Below are 22,215 nucleotides of genomic sequence, written 5' to 3' on the forward strand. Positions count from 1 at the left end.
AGCATTATACAGTATCAGTATATATAAGCATGTCCATTTCCACTTGGAAAGAAACCATTTTTAAACATACAATTTTGAGAACTTGCTTATTTATGCCATAATGGCGTATTTTGATCATGCGAATCAGGTCTGAGTGTGCCACCTGGTCCGTCGACTCCGGTGTTCTGGTGAACTATGGCATGAGGGAGGAGAACAGGGAACCACGATAAGGCTGGGGATGGGTTTGAAGGGGTTCTTTATTGTTGCCCCATGTGTACTGCGGGAGTTGGTTTTGCTGAGGAATTGCAATACTCCTCCTCTGAAGAAATCTCCCCTGAGCTTGAGTCGCTGGGACCGTTATAGCTGGACAGCATTGGATACAATCCTGTGTCTGTTCTTCGTGTTAGCCAGAGAACACCACTGAATATCTATTACAATCATTTTGTTTCTGGAACTCCTTGTCTGGGGCAAGAACTGTGTGTATTTAGCTTCCCATCTGCTATGTTTACTGCTCATTGCAGACCTTTTGAGGCCACGGTGCAAAGGGTTATGGCGGAATGATTTGTTTTACTCTTGACTTCTTGTCTGTCATGTTTTCTGTGTACAACATGTCTGGGTGATATGGCAGGCATCACATTTAAATGTGATTTGGCACACTACCAAAAATAAACCGTTATGTCTCTGTGTTAGGAATAGTAGATCATATGTGTTCAGTGCTTATTTGTCTGCATTAGTCTGATAGCAGAAACACACACTCAAAGCAGGAAGGGTTTGCCACTAACATTTCCAGGGGGCAAATAGAAGTCATTACACCTGGAAAAACTTAGTGAGTAGGATCATATGGCAACAACAAGCTGAATTTTCAAGACACACCACCGAATGCCCATTTAAGGCATTTGGTAGTTGGATTCTTACCTTCTCACCCATCTACATGTTTTGCACTGCTCTCTCCTAAAAAGAAAGCCAGGACAGATGAGAGCCAATGTAGTGTAGTGGTCAGAGTGTTGGAGACCTAAGATCAAATTTCCACACAGCCACAAACCTCGCCCTGTTATCTTGGACCCAATACTGTCTCTCTGCTTAACCTCCTGCACAGGGTTGTTACTGTTTCAATGGTGGTGGACTGCATGCCACAGACTCAGATAGACTCTGCCTTCCAAACAAACCAAGGCCCGTGCTAGACCTACCTTAAAATCCGGGTGTGCAGAGGGGCCAGCCTGCGCTAGAAGTAGCACGGTCTTTCGCTCCTATCTACACATCGATGCAATGGGGTAAAGGAAAGCCCCGTCGCATCAGCCATTTTGTTTTGTATCTTAAAGGGGCCATGCGCACAGGAGCGCACCAACAATAAAGGTAGGGTGGTGTTATTTTTTTTAAAAAAAGGGTTCCTCGCTTTCCCCTGCCCGCAATCCCCCCGCCCGTGATCTCTTATTCCCACCCGCCTACCTGCAGTGCCTGCGATCTCCGATCCCCCCAACCACCCGCAATCTCCAATCTGCCCACCCGCGATCTCCGATCCCCCCCACACTCACGCGATCTCCGATTCCCCCCATCCCCCCTGGCTTCGTTTCCCCTCCATCTCGCCACCCTGCCCTGATGGCTGCAGCACTCCTGTGGAGCGCTGCACGCTGCTTTTCCCAACTACTCGGGAGTAAATGCGGTAGCTGGGAAAAGCGGCGGAACAGCCTACAAGCCTGCATTCTCGGGCTCAGCCCCAGACCATGGCAAATACCAGGTCACAAACGGTGCCGGTTATCTCGGGCCAAGGGAGGGTTACCCTTGCCTGAGCCTGGGATCCCCTGTGCATTAATCTGGACGCATAGAGGCTGGCCCGGGGCTCGTACCGGGCTAACCCGTCATCTAGCAAGGCCCCAAGACCCTTTTCCAGAGCTTTCTCAGACTGTGGCGCCTCTCTCTTCAGGCATAAAGCAGAGGGTATGGCCCTCAACTACTTCCTGGGTCCTCCTAGGAAGCACACTATATCCAGGCCAAATCCGGCAGTTCTTTTATATGGTTTCTGTTATGTAACCATGTGTACTCATCAGAGCTCCTTGGAGGGAAAGTGGGATAAAAACGGAGTAAATGAAATAAAGAAAGAAATATATAAATAAGTGTGACCATTATTTCTTGGCATGATCAGGTAAAAAGATCCTTCCTCGTTTGTTTTTGTGGTACTTGCCAGGAGCAGACGAAAACCATTGGTAGAAAATACAGAAGGAATTGCTTGATTTCCTGGGATATGGCAACACTAACCTGTCCTCAATATGCCTTCATTCCTCAACCCGCTGCTGGGGCTTCTACTTCTTTTGGCCTTATAATTGGATCTTCTGCATGTGTGCTCTGCAGAAGCGAATGTAGGAATGCACTCTTAGGCCACAGCTAGACCTAAGGTTTATCCCTGGATCGTCCAGGGGTCAAACCTGTTCATCTAGGTGACACACAGGGGATCCAGTGTTCAGGCAGGGGCGAACCCTGGATGATCCCAGGATAAACCTTAGGTCTAGCTGTGACCACAGTCTCAAATTCTCTTTGTGTTTTCGTTCCTGGCCCCTTTTATATGTGGTGGTTTTTAATTGTTTTAATGTAAAGTAATACATTCATTTTGAGTGCACTTTACATGTTACCTTTATAAGTTTTCCGGGTGGGGGTTTGCCCATTTCATTTCAGGCAGGCAATATAGCAGTTAGCTAAGTGGACTAACCTCTTCATATGTTGAACTCTTACCATGCTAATTAATAAGATGCTTTTTATGTAATCGTCTCTCTCTGCAATGATTCATCTTCTTTATTTGCTTATCAGCATAATCGTAGTAATTCCCATAGAGAAATACCGCGCAATTACAAAGAGAGGATTAGGATCTCTTGATAAAAGCTGAAGGTATTGGGATATAAAGGAGAGGGTTTGTGTTTGCACACATTAATCTTAAATAATTAGCCATTTAAAGAGGAAAGAAGTCACAAATGTACATGAGAGATAAGTCCATTTAAGTATCTTCCTTTGGTATTGATACATCTTGAGAACTCATGTTTAAATCCATACGGTCAAAGCTTCCATTCATATATAAAGTTAGCATAATCTTTTCCCTCAGGCCCTATATTAATCTCTTGGATGCTGCCCCTTCTTCATCATAATTTAAATTGCTAAACAAACAGAATTAGGCTAGCATATGCATATGATCAAAGCTATTAACCAGAAACAGAAATAAATGTAGATAAGTTACTTATTGAGGCCATGGTTTTGTAAAGCAGAACTATACCCATAACATCTTAGGAAAAGTAGTTCCAACAATTTGACTGTCATGAGGTCAAAGCCTACAAGAGTACAGTTTTTGAAGACGCCACAGTTATGTGTAAATGGCTGAACACATTTATCTGACAGAAGAAATAATCATCTCAATATCTGGCATCAGAAGCTTTGGTATTTTTTTTTAAAAAAAATGCTTTTCGCTTCTGGCCTCTAAAGTTTAGCAGTGGGAAACTGGCTATAAGAAGAAACTAATGCCTTTGGGTTTCATTTCATATTTATGGATCAAAACATCATATTGGCTTATTGTATAGATATTTTTCTGTGAACAATATATTTATAAACCTATCATATAAAACAAATGGCATTGCAAAGGTTATTTCTTATTATCAGAATAATTTGATTGCCCTTATTTGAGCCAGAAATCATGAGGAAGCTTAATGTTTTGGTTATTTTCCGATAACATTTTATAATAGGGAACTGAAGTTACATTTGTTTAATTTTATTCTACATGTTATTTTCTAATGGAACAAAATAACTAAGCACATTTTTGCATTTGCTTGAATCCAATGGGGCAGTTGCATAAGCAGAAGGCTTGCGCAAGGGGTGAAGTCTCAGATTTCTTCCATTTCCCAACAACCGAACCTTCCCCCCCTACACACACACCTCTGACCTTCAGGATTCACTTGCAGTGGGGGGAGGGCAGCACAAGGAATTGCAGGAAGGAAGAGATGGTGGGAAAGCCCCATTGTACGAGCTGAACACCACTTGCAGATCAAGGCCCTTTCTACACCTAAGGATTATCCCAGGAAAATGGAGGGATCATCCCTGCCATCCTGGGATCCCCTGTGTGTTATTTGCATGCACAGGGATGATCCCGGGGTGATCCCGGGGGAAAAGGCAGGTGTAGAAACGACCTATGTGTCCTCCCTTTTTTCAAAAGAGATACAAAAAGTGCATGCTGCTTAAAAAGAAAGAAATGTCTCCACCTGCAATTTCAGCAGCTAGAGAGACATGACATGCAGCGTTTTGTCAGCTGCAGATTGATCCATATTCTCATGCTAAAATAATCTTATGGGGGAATCCAATTTTGAAATGGAGAGGTGGCCTTTTTATGTGGAGGAATTGGGTCGATAGTGGAATGTATACTTTCAATAGGATTGAATGAAGAGTTCTTACCATTTTCAGTATTGTGATTTACATATCACTTAATGTTTTGTGCTGGGTGGCAATATATTCAACTACAGCACATGCTGGATGTGGATATATGGGCATCAGTGGCGAGTGGTTCAACACTTCCCATATTGTTGGAAGAATTAATTGGTTCTTTAAAGAAAGCTATGCCTAGAAAGCTAGTTGTGTATAAATGTCTTTTGGACTGTAACAAAGTGAATGTTCAGAATTTTAGAGAGGAGTGGGATAGAGAATAAGAATGTTCTATACAATTTAATTAATAGAAAATTGCCCTAGCTTCCAAATGTACTATTTCTATAGATTTAAAACTGAGGCTGATTCAACAAAAAATGATGTTTTGTGTATATTGTGCACCACATATACATGCTAAGAAGAAACAGGCTAGTTCTGCTAGATGCTGGACATTTAATGCAAACAATGCTTCATTGAGGCATTATGATGTGGGAATGCCCTCTGATGGCATATTTCTGGTTGGAAGTCATTGACTGGGTTCGGACGACATGATAACCAACGGTGGGTTAAATAGTCAATGGTGGGTTATTGTACCGTTGATTATCTTTCGCAACATAGTTGGTTATTCGGCTGAAACAACCAACACAAATAACCGATGCTTTGCAGAGTTGATTATTTGAACAACCATTGGTTATCGTGTTGTGTGTCAGGCGTTGTTGACTATTTCGCTGCACACAGTTATTTTCGGCAACTACAGAGTTCCCTGGCAAGAGTGACCAAAGCGGAGGCTGCCGCTCTAGTTCAGCCAGCAGAACTTGCAATGGTTGATGGACTGGGGTGGGAGGGAAAGGGGGCGAGGGATGTGTTAATAAAACACTCCGTTGACTAATTGTCAACTCAACGCTGGCCTTAATCCACACCATGATTGATTATAATCATGTTGTGTGGGGAGGACCCCCTTGATAATCAACTGTGGAATTGACTATTCACCCACAATTGACTATTATATTGTCCGAGAGCAGCCAGTGTTTGTATATACATTTTGTGCTTGAAAAATCTGTGATGATTGTGGATTAAATTACATTCCTGTGATGTCGGGACTAACAAATGGGCAGCAAAAGTAGACTTTGAAAGCCCTTACACTTGCAAAGAAATGCATACTTCAAACTTGGAAGGATAAACTCACCACTTATCATGCAATGGTCAAAAGGTCTTACTGCTCTTGCTGCATTTAAACGTATATCCTAAACTCATCAATTTTGCTGATTGATTATTTAGATGCTTGTTTAGATATATGGATTGCACGCGCGCACACACACACACACACACACACATATATATATATATATATATATATGAAATAAAGTGCTGTTTTTTTCCCTTTTTATTAATGGAGTTGTGAACTATTACTGTGAATGAATATGATTTTATGTTATGTTCTTTCTTTCCTCTTTTGTTCCTGTTTTTTTTCACCCTTTTCCTTTTTTTTTTGTTACATCTGCAAATAGATAGATCATATGCATGCTGTTTGTTAAAATATGTAAGTATTTTTGTACAGCCTGCAGACATGCCTAAACGTTTTTTGTTTTTGTTTTTGTTTTGTAGTACAACTGTGTATTGTATTACATGTTTACTTATTCAAGTGTTTCTTTTGCTTTTTTTTTTACAGGGAAATTTTGTTGCAAGCATGACTGCTATCTTAAGACAAATGGAAGACTATCATTATGCTCATTTAATCAAGACCTTTGGAAAGATAAGATCTGATGTTGTTGTAAGTTCATCTTGAAACATTTGTTGTTGCTGTTGGTTTTCTTGTTTTTGTTTTAGCTGCTATATGATAAAGAAAGTTGTAATGCTGAAAAAAAATGTTATTATGGGAACCGCACGACTGAGCCAAGGGCAAAGACTGTTTCATTGCCTTTATGTTAAATGAACTCAAAGGATCCTCAAGGAAAGACAGAATTTAAAAATATGGCTTAAGATAGTGAAGTTTTGGGGCAACAATATTATACAGCTGACTTCCATACCTGAGTTTAAGCCGACTCACGAGTTTGGGCATTTACTTCCAGAGAATTGGCTTGGAGGTTTTCTGCTAACATTCTGTTACTTGAATCACTCTACCTTCTTGTTTCTAGATTGCCATACATACTACTCTTCCCAAAGCATTTACCTGGGGCCTTGCTAGACCAGGCCTTAGCGCGCCTTCCAACCCGGTTTCCCTGCTGTGCGTCCAGATGACGCACAGGGGAATCCGGTGGCAGGCCGCAGTGAGGCCTGGTCTAGCGCGCCATAAGCTAAGTTGCTTATGGCGCGCTTTTTCCCCAGCTCTGGCCTCAGGCCGGGGCTGGGGGAAGTGTGGAGACTTCCGCGGCTTTTCGCGGCTCCTCGCTTATTCGCGAGGAGCCGCGAAAAGCCGCGGACCTGGCACAGCGCTCATAGGAGCGCTATGCCCATCGGCGGGGGGGAGAAGAGAGGGGAGGGCGAAGGATGGGAGGGGGGGTGGCACAGGGGGAGGGGGGGTGCGATCGTGCCGCTCGCCGCCCGAGCAAGCAGCTGAGCGGCGCTTGCCCGGGCAATGCTGCCCCATCCCGGGCATTGCCCGGGCAAGCGCCGCTCGGCTGCTTGCTCGGGTGGCGGCGGCGCGATTGCACCAGCCCTCCCCCCGTGCCACCCACCCTCCCATCCTTCGCCCCCCCCCCCCGTTTTAAAAATAAAAATAAAACAGCCACTTACCTTCCCGGAGTCTTCGGGCCACCCGCGGCCCCTTTAAACAACAAAAAAAAATGGCGGATGCGCAGGGCTTGCGTCCTCCCTGCGGCTCCGCCGTCTGGAAGCGTGGGGGAGGCGCGCTAACGTTAGCGCGCCTCGGCCTTGCCTCCCTGCCGGCGTAAGCCGGCAGGTCTAGGAAGGCCCTTAGTTCATTTAATTATTCTTTTATTTATATAGCTGACATTTTAAACAATATCACCACATGAGTTGGGTTTAAAGATATGTTTGATTATTAATACCCGTAATGAGTCAAACTCCTCAAGGTTCTTTCTAATCTTTTCTTCTGAGTGTATAGTACAGCTTAATTAGAGCATAATAGAAGGGAATTTATAGCTAAGTAGATACCTCTCTAATGACCTGGAACTATCATTGCCATATGGCAAATGCATGCTGCAAAGTAAGAACCAAACTTGTTGGCTGAGATCCATTAATTAGCAGATGACCTAAAGTCTGATCAACTGTGTTAGATTACAGGCTCAGTTACCTAGGGGAGTTGAGTTCTGTGGTACAGCATTTTAAAACAGGGTGTGCATGAGAAAGAGAATTGAATCTTCTGGCTATGTTGTAGAGACAGAGGCAAGAAACAACATTTATTGCAGACATGATTCAAATATTCTCTAGTTCTATATATTTACTTGGGAATATATAGCTGAAGAGGAATAATTGTCCATTTTCTTGACATAATCATGCCGTCATCTCAGTTTAGTCATGATGGTTTCTCTGTGTATGTGGTTGGTTTCCCCCCTCCCCGCCCCCAAATGAAAATATATTTATCTAGCGGTGGCTTTCTGTTTTTAGCAATTTTAACTACAACAAATCAGAAAGTATTTTCAGTTTATCTGAAAGCTATTTTAATATTATTTTATAGCCATATTTCACAAGGATCATTGCTGAATAAGACTTAATTCCACAAAGAGAGCGCCTCAAATTCAGCCAGTCAAAGAAAGACATAAATATTTATCAATATAGATAAGCAGTAAAGAATCAAACGAGGCCACACATTTCAGTTCTGGGGTGTAAAAGATTTAGGCATCTTTCACCTTTGTTCTCTCCAGGATATCAGTATTAACTAAGCCTTGAAAATCAATTAACTGCCCTATCTTAGTCTTCTACAATAGCAATTAAAGTATTCCGTCCTTGCAAAGAATTTTATTTATTTTAGAAATTTGAATCTTGGCTTTCCAACAGCCTTCAAGTCAGCTTACACTGAAATAATAGATAAAAACACTATTACAGTTATGTGTTGCCAAAGTCTTGGGATAATAAAGCAGTTTCACTTGGTGCCTAAAAGATAACCAAGTGGGTGCCACTGCCTGGTGGGAAAGCTCACGGGGGATGGGGGTGATACTGCAGAAAAGACTGTGGTAGCCACTCTCCTGACCTCTGAAGGTGAGATACCTGGACTAGGACCACAGCTGGATTCATGGGAGCAGGTTCATGTGAGAGTAGGCAGTCCTTTAGCTATGCTAGCCCAGGTTGTTTTAGAGTGAAAGCCAGCCATTTATGCGGTATCTAGGAACAAACCGGGAGCCAGTGAAGAACTTTTAATACTGGTGTCCAGTTTGTTGGGGACCACGAATTAATGTGGTTGCAATATTCTGAACCAGTTTAAGTTTCTGAAAACCTTTCATAGGCAGTTCCATGTAGTCAGTGATCTACCCTGGATGTTATCCAAGAAGAGATAATTATGGCAGGCACTGAAGCCTGTTATACTTTTGTTCAAGTTTTGCAAATGCATTTGAAATGGCAACCAAAGGCAGCATCAGGGGTAGGCATTGTTGGGCAACTGCTGAGGCTCAGACCACTACAGGGCCCCCACTGCCAATGGCAAGATCCTCCTGGCCTTGCTGCTCCTGCTGCTCCTTGCTGCCACTACTTGCTCACCTGCCCTCTTGAAGTGTGAACAGCCCAGAGACCTTTGGTTATTGGGCAGAATAGAAATGTGTGTGCAAGTAGTGACAAGTGAGGAGATAGAACATCTTCCTTCAATTGCCTTGTACTCTCCCTCTGGGTTTGGTACAAACTGAGCGCAGAGGGAGAGAGCAAGTAGCAGGCAGTGGGGACAGAGCTGAGGAGGAGATGAGCCCACTCAGGGAGGGGTTCTACTAAGGCCCTCTTGCCCAAGCCTCCACCCCACAAACCTGAAGCAAATCATGAATCCTATATAAACCAGGGGAGGGCAGCCATAATTGTGTGTGTGTGGGGGGGGCTAAATGACACCCCCTTGCATTTGTTTTAACTGTTTTATTCTGTTTTTATTTTCATTTTATCTTGTGCACCGCTCCGAAATTTTTCAATGGGGAGCGGTATATAAATATTCTAAATAAATAATAAATAAGAGCATGATTCTCCTGGCACGTCTGCCATCATTGAATTTGCTTTGCTTGCCTCGTGCCTTTTCTCATTGGGGAGTGGGCTCAGGATAGGCAATGGTTTAGGTCCTCCTAAACTAGCTTGCAGCCTTAGGTATAGTGGTGGATGCTGTCCCGCTGCCAGCGTTGAACTGCCAGTCCAGTAGGCTTCTGTGCATGGATTAGTTGTTGAACACCAATTTGTCCTTTGCCACAGGCAGCAAAATGTCTTGGGCCAGTCTTGTGGTTCTGGATTGAGAGAACTGTTCATCTCACCTCATCTGCTACTTCACATTTTACATTTTGAGGTTCCAATTTAAAACATCTCAGTGTACATTTAAAAACAAATACCCAGTTCGCATGTAATATTCATGCATTAATTAATCCATGATTTGCCATGGTGCATTCCACGGCCATTAACTGTGGTTTAAGCAACTCAAAGATAACCTGTAATTAGTAGTTAGGTTAATTATGAATTGTTTAACCCATGATTAACTTATAATGTTCAGGTTTGGACATCTTTTAAAAAATAAATACCTCTTGGAAAAGGATAGATTTACATATGAGTTTACACAAGCTATATGAAAATCTAATATAATGGAAAAATAATTACAAATATCTTTAAGTACAAATGAGTAGTATATGTTCAGGTTTCACAAGCAGTAGGGATGTTAATAGTATGCAGTGAAAAATAGGGCCCAAAATGTATTAAATAAAATAACTCATGCTATGGAAAATAGTATGCAGGTTATTTTCTCATAAAATCACATTTAATTGTATTTGATGCATCATTACAATAAAAAAGTCAAGAAACTGTAAGGGCAGAAACCAGGTAAAGCTAAGCACTTTCAGATCACATTCTTCTTTTTTGTGGTCTCTGTGACTCACACATACAGATTTTACACATGCACAGAACAACATTTGGAACATTCTAGAGCTGAGCATAGTTTTGGTGGGAGCCTTATCTCCCTCACCACTACACATCCTCAGATGTGGTTCCTACCATTTTCACTCTGTTCCTTTTTGTCTGCCATTGTGCAGCAGTATATGGAACATTCTCCTCAGATGTTCTTCCAGGGTGGGCAAGGCAGACAAAACGGCATTTATTACATCGCGTTGGGTTTGAACGACCACCAATGAAGAGACTGGAGGACCCCAGTTGGAGTGTGTACTAGAATGCTGCAATCTCCTTCTCCTTCTTCTTTTTTGAGATTGAACACCACAAGAAATCAGCTCTTGGAGTGGTCATAAAATGCAGTGGGAAGGTATGGAGCAAGAGCCTTCCAGTTTCAAGCAAAGTGATACCAGTACAATGCATTTGGGATTGCAGCAAGCCCAAAAGCAAGGAACCAAAACTGCAAGAGACAATGTCCCAGCACAGATCAGGGAAGGGGGGTGGATGGAAATGTGGAAATAGCTGTCCCTCAAGTCAGTCATGGTGAACCGGTCACCCCAGCAAAGTAGGGGAAGAATAGTGGAAAGTACAAAACATCTTTGGACAAAGAAACCAACTGACTCCTCTGAGGTTGAGAATAAGATGCAACTCACCATCTTTTTGAAGTACTATGAAATGATGGGAATAGAAGCCCATAGATTTCTGGGCAGGTGTGATGGGCTTTATGGCACCTGTGGCCAAACATGTAATGATTTCATTCCCACTGGACTGGGAGAGCCTGCTTGGATTTCACCTTCATAGGCTTTGTCCAAAGAAAATGACTGCCGGAGAGTGAGTGGATTCTTGATGTGCAGGCCAAGCCATAGACTGCTTTGGTTGGTACTGGCATTGAACCCTCAGTTTCGAGTGAAGGAACCGCTTGAGGGACAGACTTCCCAATGGAGGATGAGTGCACCACTGGATGTGCATCTGATGCTAATGAAGAAAATCAATGGCATCAACTCGTGCAAATCAAAACCCCAGCAGTATCAAGGGGATAGTTTTGAGCAGCAGAGTTCTCCACCTTGATATCCAGCCTTGCTCCCACAAGAGGGCTCTCAGACAAGATGAGGAGAATATTCCAAGCTCTGTGGAGGCAGCTAAAGAAAAGGAGTGGAAAAGGAACTGAGTGGGGCTAGCAGGAGCCACACCTGAGCATGGAGAGGAAGGGCTCCTGCCAAAAACTATACAGCGCTCCAGAATGTTGTGAATGCTGCTCTGTGTAGGCACAGAACCCATACATCTGAATACATAGATGACCACTCAAAGAATCACAGTTCCAAGTAAGCAACCTGTGTTTTTTTTTCCAGTGGGAGAGTAGTGTGGAACTCCTGCTTAACTTTCTCGCTGAAATCTGTGGTTATGAGGCAGATTTTTCTTTTGCTTGGCAACCCAGAAAAAGCCTCATGCTGCTGTGTCTGCACATTCTGTAGCGTAATTGGAAACAATAGAGCAACTGCTGCATGATTGAGTTGTTCACATCCTTCAGTGAAACAAGTGAATACACCACTCTGTTGCTTGGCGTGTACATTGGCCAGGAGTGATTTTTAGCAGATCCTGCTGGTTCGCTAACTGCGGCGTTATCTAGAGAAGGCAGATCTCACCTCAGTGACACATCCAGGGTGGATTATTGCAATGAACTCTATGCGAAGCTGCCCTTAAAGATGATCTGGCAATTTTAATGGTGCAGAATGTGGCAGCAGGAAAGCCTGTTGGAGCGAGGCATTCTGATCACATTACATCTGTTCCGGGCCTCTTACATTGGCTGCCTATTTGTTTCCAAGCCCAGCTTAAGTGCTGGTATTAACAAAGTCCCAAATGGTTTGGGACTAAGTTAACTTGATGACCACCTGCCCGAGCCTTAACATTGGCACCTGAACCCCTGCTCTTTGGTCTATGAGCAAGAGCGGCTGGCAAGTACCAGGACAGGGCCTTTCTGTGGTGGCACCACATTTCTGGTATACTCTCCCAAGGAAATATATATGGTCTCCTCCTTGTTGGCCTTCAAGAAGGCTTTAAAGACCTTTTCCTTCCAGCCATCTTTTTGGATGATTTAAGATGCTGTAATTGTTTTATCAGCTGCCACTCTTTTAATATTTTAATTTGTTTTATCTGATTGTTTCATCTTGCAGTGATTTATGTGTTGCTGGGTTTTTCCCTATTTTAATGTTGTTTTTATTATGTAATTTTACTGACTATTGCAAATGCTGTGAGATAATTTATCCTGAAAAGAGGTTTAAAAAACTGTTAACTAAAATAAATACATAGTCTTCCTTCCCCCACCCCCTCTTTGGGGGCCCTTGCTTCATTCCCTTGGTTGGAAAGAGAACGGCATAATTTTCTGGCCATGGAAAAGAAGCAGAGGGCTGCTGCTGCTTCTGTCCATTGTATCAGTCTCTCTGTCTGTGTGTGTCTGTGTGTGTGTGTGAGAGAGAGAGATTGAGGGAGAGAGAGGGAGAGAGAGAGAGAGAGAGAGAGAGGCAGGCCTGTTTGGCTCTGCATGTACATGTGTTTGTGGAATGGAATCTGCCCCAAGCCCAGGGGGAATCGTGGAAAGGGAGGGGATGGTAGCTGGATGTTAACAGCAGAGGAGGGGTGTCCTAGCCCCTTCATAAATCAATCAATAAATCAGAAATATCCCTGGGATAAAACAGGCGCTCACTATTTAAAACAAAAGCTGTCAAGACAATATTTTAAACAATATTTTTCAAAGTGTTTGTATAAGATGTAAACTAGCGCTCATAGTGGTGCACCTGCTAGTCTCACACTGGCTCTGGCCAATGAAACAGGGAAAATATAGTGTTCAATTTACCTATTTATTATCAGAATTCGTATTTTATTTTGTCCTTCAAAAAAGTATTTCCATGGTGCTCCAGCCTTTTTGATTAGAATCATAGAACAGTAGAGTTGGAAGGGGCCTATAAGGCCATTGAGTCCAACCCCCTGATCAATGCAGGAATCCACCTTAAAGCATCCCTGACAGATGGCTGTCCAGCTGCCTCTTGAATGCTTCTAGTGTGGGAGAGCCCACGACCTCCCTAGGTAATTCCATTGTCGTACTGCACTAACAGTCAGGAAGTTTTATTCCTTGACCACATGACTTGACCATTTCAGGCTGCCACTTTCTGCACCTTTTCCAGCCCCACAGAATCCCTTTTGACATGAGACAACCTGGATGGATCACAACATTCTCTCTTTCTTCTGCTATCCCCTCACAGGCAATAACTCTGGGGCTTTCACAGCCCAAAGTAAGTTCTCTTAATTTCAGTGGAACTTACGTCTGATGATTATGCTTACCGTTACTCTTAGTACCTCAAATTAACTGTCACAGTAACATAGACCGCTGTTTTTCAGCTTGGAAATGAAATCTCTGTGTAGACCTTCTTCAGAGAGGGTCAAGCTTATAGTTTCATTTTTGAAAGTTTAATTGCCTATTGTGTCCATTTAAGTATTGCTTTGGAAGTCTGACATACTGACCCTAATACTATTGGGAAATTACTTTCATAGCTGCTTTCTGATACAAAGCAGTTGATCTTTAGCTTCATTTGGCCTCCTCTCCTTTCACTTAGTAAACCTCATTTTAGCCTGAAGACTACAACTGAAGACTACAACAAACAGCCTAGCACAGCCTTCCCCAAACTGGCCCCTGCTGTGGATGATGTGAATTGGTGCTCTCCAGGTGTGTCCAACACACCTGGAGAGCACCAGGTTGGGGAAAGCTTGGCCCAGCACATGGTTGCTTTTTCAGAAGTGGTTTTTCCATATAAGCAGAGCTGATTTCATCCCAGACATGAATGCCTTAGTGACCCTATGTATGCAGACCCATTAAGCTGCTCTATATAGAATCACACTTGTTGGTACATCTAACCCAGTCCAGCCTTGCTATTCAGATAGTTTTCATTGAAACTGCCTAGGATTAAAGGTGGGAATCTTCTTTGTATAAAGTTTGTGCTCTGTTGCTGAAATGTGCCCTCTCCTCGAACTATAAAAGGGTGTGTGCATCATACATTCTTTTAGCTGTGTAGATGCTACCAGTAGTTGTTCAGTTCTCCATTTTCATCATCTTCCCATGAGGGTTAGCCAGATCACATGGTAAATGCAAGGGCCAGTATTGGTCATTCAGGAAAATGGAGCACTAGTCCTGGTGTATCATGCTGTCTATTTGATACATATGGGAAGCCATCAGGAATGTTCCTGCAGCTGCTTGGAGTGCTGACTATATAGTTCAAGTGTCAACCGCATCAGAAGAGAAAAAAGTCAGACCAGGGCACTCTCGTCATCAGCATTTAGGTAACCAACAGCACAGAGAATAGCCAGCCGCTCTCTCAATTCCCCTGGGCCGACTTAAACACCTAAGTGCCCTGAGAGAAGGCAAAAAAGAAAAAGCAAAGCCATCAGCTGTCAAAGAGAATGCCATTGGCCTGAGATAGCTCTGTTCTTTTATTAATTTACCACTTGTGATTTTTGTTTGTTCTCATATTAAACTGAAAACTGCCTTGAATGTCTTGGCAGAAAGGCAGTATATAAATATCATAAATAAATAAATAAATTTACAAGGGGATATGAAAAAGTCCTGTGTTATCCAGAGACAGGTATAGAGTTTGAGGATGCAGGGAAAGTAAATACTTCCCATGGATTTTGTTTTGTTTTTATCTCCCTTCTCATATAGTCTATATATGTTAGAAAATTGCTTGCAGCTGCCATGATCGCCATATCATACTTAATGCAGACCTGTCAGTGAACATATCTACAGTACCATGTGGTCTTCTTTGTTGGATGACTTCAAGCTTTTAAGACCTAAGGATGTGCACAATTGCCTAGCCCAGTCCAGCCAACCATTTGTGCGCTTGAACCTTGCCTCCCTTGGCTTATTAGATCTAGCAGGGAGTGGATTGTCCAGTTGGGTTCAGGAGGTGGTAAGTGCCTTGTTATTTGACAGTTTTGGTCCCAAGTGCCTTAAAGAAGGCTGTGGTGTGACCACTTCTGAAAATTACTACCTTGGTCTTGGATGATTTAATTGGCCATCAGCTGGTAAGCAAGGCGCTGGTGAACAATCAGTCTTGGATGAAACTGATTTTGTTGATCCATTTCAGTTGAACTTTAGGCCTGTTTTGACACTGAAACTGCCCTTGTTTACCGTGGGATGACTTCTGCTTGGAGAGAGTCATGGAGAGATCTAACGCTCTTCTGTCTCTCAATGGCTTTTGATATCATCAACCATGGTATCCTTCTGGAGAGGCTGTCTGAGATGGGGAATAGGTAACTGCTCTTGAATGGTTCAACTCATATTTGGATGGTAGTTTCAAGAATGTGGTACAGGGTGATCTCTGCTTGACTTGGTGACATCTATATTTTGGGGTCCCACATGCTTCTATCTTATCCCCATGTTGTTTTACATTGACGTGAAACCACTGAGTGAAGGAATCTAGCAATTTAGAGTATGGTGACATCAATACGCAGATGACACCCACAACTATTTCTCCTTTTTTGTGAACCCCAGATGAGGTAGTGATGGTGCTAGCCTGTACCTTGACACAGTAATAGACTAAATTCATTGTTATTGTTATTCATTACGGTTGCAGACCAGCAAAATCAACACAAAAACATGCAAAGGACAGATAAAAAGTGACATAAAAACAAAATGCAGCTTGGTGAGTTCCTTCTCTCAGGAGGATTGTAATGTTATTTTTTCTAATTTGCATTGAGGTCATGAGAAACTTAGAGACCCTTTCAGTAATATGGGAGGACTAATAGACTAAATGAGGACCAATTAGCTTAAAATGAAGGTCAGTCCAGACAAGACAAAGGTCCTGTTAGTAGATAGTTTGTCTGTCCTGGTGTTCATCTGTACTGTAGGGATTATGCTCCGTTAAAGGACTACTTTGTGGGTGCTTATTGAACTATCTTTGTCACTAGGGGTGTATTTGGTCCCTGTGGCATTTAAGCAGTTTAGATTTGTATGCCAGCTTTGACTCTGGCCTTAGCTAGACCTAAGGTTTATCCAGGGGTCAACCCGGGGTCATCCCTGCCTGCTCCTGGGATATCCTGTGTGTCATTTACATGAACAGAGATGACCCCAGGATGATCCCAGGATAAACTTTAAGTCTAGCTAAGGCCTCTGTCTCAACATTCATAGACTTGCTTCAGTTAACCATGCCCTAATATTCTCCAGTTTGAACTACTGTAATGCATTGCACATGGAGCTGCCTCTGAAAACAGTCTGGAAACAGTTATTCCAGTATATGACAACAAGATTGCTAACTAAGAGCGTCTTCAAATGGGGTATTTTCTCTCACGATTTACTGCATCTTCCTGTTCTAGATTCTTTTTGGGATTTAAACAGGGTCTTTTTTATTTATTTATTTATTTATTTATAGTTTTTATTTTTTATAAACATCCAAACAATAAAACAATACAATATAAAACAATACCCCATAATACACAATAATATAAAGTAAACAATTTAATAAACATATGTTCTAACTTAATTCCATTTAACATAATCATAATTAACATAAATGTGCTCCCTCCAGCCACGGGATCTTATTCATATTTCCAAAATCTCATTACTTCCTCTGGAGATGTTTTCCTTCTCCCCTTTAATAATACAAATTCTAAAAACTGTTTCCATATTCCTTCAAAATCATTCGTTTTTATCATTCCTCTTCTAACTTTCATGTTACATGTTAATTTATCATTAACAGCAATGTCCCATATTTCTGTATACCAATCTTCTATATGATAATCCCCTTGAACCTTCCAGTTCCTAGATATTATTAGTTTTGCTGCTGTTAACAAATTCGTTATCAATTCTTTTGTCTCTTGATTACAATTCAATTCTCCATAAACTGATAATAATGCCACAATAGGTGTCTCTTCAATCTCCATTCCTAAAATTTCTTTTATCTCTTTAAACACCATTTTCCATAATTTTTGTACAAATTCACATTCCCACCACATATGTAAATACGTTCCTTTCTCTTGACAACCTCTCCAACATATTGCTGAGTTCATCTGATTTATTTTATTTAATTTCACAGGGGTTAGGTACCACCTCCAGACAAGCTTGTAATAATTTTCTTTTATCCTCACAGACATATTTCTCAACACTCATTGTTTCCATATCCCTTTCCAACTCTGGAAAGGGTCTTTATATGCATAATGCTATATGCCGTTTGCAAGGGTGGGTGGAGCCTTGTGGGATGTTAATGGCTGTCCATCCCTCTGGCATAGCCCCTCCCCTCTCTTGGTGTGAAATGAAACGCTTCCTCACAAGTTCAGAAGTCTGCATCTTTGGAGATCCCCACCCCATGGAAGTCAGTTATGTTCCTGTAAAAGCTACAGTAACATTGTTCTCGTTTGTTTATACACTGGGAGAGGGCATTGAGTGGAAAGGGGTTACACTGCTCTCCTGTGTGTGTGCACATGGGGATTGAATAGAAAGGGCTAAATGTTTTCCGAGCAGCACGTTCAGAGCCGCCTCCATCCCATTGCTAAACACTGATTCTTCACAAGTTCAGAAGTCTGCATCTTCAAAAGTCTGCATCTTCATAAGTCCATCTCCCCCAACCCCATGTTCAAATCAGTATTGTCCATGTAAGAGCGTCTTTGCAGCTGTGACTCTGCTTCCCAGCCCTGTGACTTCCCTCCTGTCTGAAAAAACACTAAAAGCAACAGTTATACTTTTCTCATTTGATTAAATGCAAATAGGTTGCATCTGCCCATGTCCATTGCAAACCCCCCTCACCACTGCCCATCTGTTTAGACATTCCAGAAATATGGAACCGAGCAGGAGATGAGGGGCGGAGACCCTCCCCACTGATCCTGACGTCAACTCTGCACAGCATTTAGGAGGGTTAGCCCACCCACCCACCCAAACAGCAGCACCAAGAAAAGCCCCCATTGGTGAAAAAGCCTTAAATGCAGCATGGGAGGGTCACAGGACCGGGGAGGGAGAGTTGGCCCTTCACTTTCCAGCAGCACCCCTTCCTGAACAGGCCTCCTGTGCTGCAATGTGACCATTTTTAAAGGACCCATTGGTGGCTTTCTAAAAGCTTAAGTGTAGCAAGGGAGAGGTGATTTTGGAAGTCACAGAGTTCTGGATGGGAAGGTTAGCTAGCAGCAACCCCCCCCCCAATGCATTGGCTTTTGGAGGGGAAAAGGCAATGCAGCTCTTCAGAGAGCCATCCAGACTAAATTGTCTGGCGTTTTGTCCTTCGTCAGAGCCAGGCAACATGGGAGGGATGTTCCAGGAGGTCTCCTGTGGGGTAGTACACCAGCAACCTGGCCTGGATTTACCTTGAAAGAAAGTAGGTGGGAATGGAGAGAGAACAAATCACTAATGAAAGCAGCACATTATGTTCCCTTAAGTCAGTGGTTCTCAACCTTCCTAATGCCGCGACCCTTTAATACAGTTCCTCATGTTGTGGTGACCCCCAACCATAAAATTATTTTCGTTCTTCTCTACACGATCCATTGTCATGGGATGGTTTGCTAATGAAAATAATACATAACAATAGCTTTAATACAAAAGATGATACATGACATAGTTCAGTCAATACAGTTTCCTAAGACCATCGGAAATATGTGTTTTCCAATGGTCTTAGGCGACCCCAGTGAAAGGGTCATTCGACCCCCAAAGGGGTCCCAACCCACAGGTTGAGAACCGCTGCCTTAAGTGCTCGAGTCTAGTATTCTCCATCCCACAGGTCATTTCAAGAAGCTCAAAGGGCAGGAAGCTGGAGGCTAGACAATGAGCTCCATGAGGCAGGTGTTGGTGTGCCAACTCTTAAAATAAGGAGCAATGTATAAATGCTTTTATATTTCCGAACCATTTTGATCCTGTTCTTCAGACAAAAAGCTTACAGAAGATTAAGAGAAACGAGAAAGTCTCTGCCTGCAGGCTTACAGAACACAAAAGGAAAAGGAAGGGATGAGGAAGAAAGAGGGAAACAAGCAAATTCAAGCACCAATTCTTCAAGTTAATCATTCTTCTAATGATCAGCTGGAATGGAAACAGTTCAGTGTGAAGAAATGCCAAATGTAGCTGGGATCTCAGTAGACTGATGGAATGGCCCTGCTTTCCCATCATCCCCTCTGCTGTAGTTTAATGGAATAGCTGTTGCCAGGTGACAGTTGAAGGAGGAGTCCAGTGTAGCTGATCTCTCAACAGAATTGATGGGATATTTTCTGATTATAATTTGAGACTAAAGGGCCAATGTAAATAGATCTAGCATGTGTAGTTGAATCAGCAAATTAGTACCAATAATCTATTCCTCCAACTTTATGATTAGTAAAGTAGGTAAGCCAGTCTGGAAAGTATATGTAAATTCATCTTCCAAACTTCAGCAAAATATGTGAAAATGCAACAGACGAAGCATGCAGTATGACTAATAAAGTATGAAATGGAATCTACTTTAAAGAAGTGTGCATCTGAAACCATAATATATTCAGAGTTAACTCTACAGGTCCAATTCTGCCCCCGTTCACGTGGGCATAAATCCTACTGAAGTCTCAATTATTAAGTTATGAAGCAAGGTAGCAAGGAAACCAACCATTTTATGCAAAAGGAAAACATGCATCTAAATGAAAGAGAGACTGTATGATAACTCAGTCAGCAAAATATTTGGGCTGATCAGGACAAAAATGTTAAGTTTTACAAAGATATAGGAAAAATTAGTAATAAAGTATGCAGTTTGATCACTTAAAGTAAGGACACGTTTACTCAGCTTGTTAAGTATGTGCCTAGAATCAGAATTTTCCTTTATGTAGTGTGAACAACTCACATGAACTTCAAAATCTTAAGTCTGCAAATCATTGTATTCATGTCAACAAATACAGGTTTTTCACTGGTGACTTATGTGGAGGCATTGCAGTGGTGACTGCACAAATGCCACTCTTTGAATGCCGTGATTTGACTGAAAATCAATGCATACTTCTTTTCTTTTTCTGGATGCTGGTGCTTTTAGCCAGCTTTTAAGGCTGTTATATATGTGACAAAATTTTAGTGGATCAGAAATGAGTATGTTGCAATGTACTTTTGAAACCTGGCCATATTATTATTTTTTTTAAAAAAAGTTGCATTATAACTAAACGGTGGCCCCGTTCAGAAGACACCTTAAACCTCAGCTTTAACTACAGTGGTTAAGCCAGAAAGCCGGGCCATGTTCAGAAGACACCTTAAACCATGGCTTTAACCATGGTGAAAAAGGCAAAAGGCCTTATTCACCGGGGTTAAAGCCATGGTTTAAGGAGTCTTCTGAATGGGGCCATTGGGTTTGATCCGGATTTACTCTGGATCAATTACACTGAAGGAATTGGACTTCCCTGCACCCTCCTTCCCACAGCAACCTCTCCAGTTCCCTGAAAATGTCACATAGAGAGTCAGGTAACCCTGCTGAATGGGGTGAGGTAAAGTGTGGGGAGGAGGGGGATCCCCTAAAACCAGGCAGAGGGATCTTCCACAAGCGCAGCCCTTCCTCTTGGATCCAGCCCATTCTCATTTACACCTTAATTGTCCATACTGTCTATTATTCTCTTCTGACATTAGATAACACTATTCTCTTTTCTGATGCATCCACTATGCATTCACATTTTCAATGGATGTATTTCAGGTGAGGGGGCTGCCCCCTGTTGATTTTGTAATTCATTTCCTTTTAGTTCTCATCTCTATAATAATTAATTAGTTGATTACAATGATTATGCCCAGCAGTGTAATAATCTTTAAGATATAAATTGCTGCACGGCAGTCAGCTCTTGATATAGCATTGGTCGAGCCAGATACACCCTTTTAATCTGATCATTAATCTAGTGAGTTTTGCCCTCACCCAGCTGCTATCATTTTTACAATCTAAAATAGTGGTCTTTTTCATATGTTTCCCTTTTTATTTTAGGACTTCCTGATGGAGACATTTATCATGTTCAAAAATCTCATTGGGAAGAATGTCTATCCCTCTGACTGGGTTATAATGAACATGATGCAGAATAAGTAAGTATAGAAGAAAAGCACTGAACCTTCTCTGAAATAATGCTTTTATTGTTTGTGTGTGTGTGCGTGTATGCTATATGTGCATATGCTGGGAATATTAAGTTGTTCTCCCCTCTCTGATGCAAGTTGTTATTTGAAATATTGATTTTAGATCAAGATGCCTCGTTTTGTATAACATTTAACTATGGAAACGTTGGTCTTCTGAAGTAGCACAAATCAAGGGAGTATTCCAGTTATAAAAATGCTTCTATAAAGGCTCAAAACAACTTCGGTACACTTGGAAGAGGGGTAATATACTGTGTACCCATGGGAGCTGATCTGTAATATAGGTGTTTTGCATTCCCTGTTCAAACCATAAACTCCATTCCTTATAGTGTCATATCACTATGAGACTCTAGGTTGTGCTGGCTTGCCTCATTGGTGTTTATGCATGTGCAAAACAGCTGGTGTTCATGGAGCAGTTTTGGGCCACGAGGAAGCCAACAGAGACTCCAGAGTGCTGCCACTTGATAGTCCAGTGGTGGCAGGCTCATCCTGCCACTAACTTTTTTTAGGCAAACCATCATCATCATCATCCCAGGTATTAATGTAGACAGCCACCATGGGTGTGAGAACTATTCTTTTCCTTGCACTGAGTGTCACATGCCTCCTTGATAGAAGCTGTGAGTGTGTGTGCTCGGTGCAAGGATGTCTTGACCCTCAGGGAACATGTTTGTTCCCTTGAAGCTATGGTTGCTAACCTGGAGTAGCTGACAGAGATAGAGAGATTTGTGGAGGAGAACTTTGAGGCTGTGATATTGGCATCC

The 22,215-nt window shown here is 42.3% G+C and overlaps 1 protein-coding gene across 1 annotated transcript in view; it reads left to right on the plus strand.

Annotated features, from left to right (window-relative positions):
- The window catches only part of DOCK1 (dedicator of cytokinesis 1), a 427,979-nt gene that overhangs the window by 226,256 nt on the left and 179,508 nt on the right, over positions 1-22,215 (plus strand). Inside the window, exons 28-29 of the mRNA XM_063132809.1 lie at positions 6,038-6,139; positions 21,315-21,409. Of these exons, the coding sequence (XP_062988879.1) occupies positions 6,038-6,139; positions 21,315-21,409 (197 nt within the window). The remainder of the gene's footprint in view (positions 1-6,037; positions 6,140-21,314; positions 21,410-22,215) is intronic.

Source organism: Elgaria multicarinata, chromosome 8 (genome assembly GCF_023053635.1).
Source record: "Elgaria multicarinata webbii isolate HBS135686 ecotype San Diego chromosome 8, rElgMul1.1.pri, whole genome shotgun sequence".
In the NCBI taxonomy this organism is placed as follows: Eukaryota; Metazoa; Chordata; class Lepidosauria; order Squamata; family Anguidae; genus Elgaria; species Elgaria multicarinata.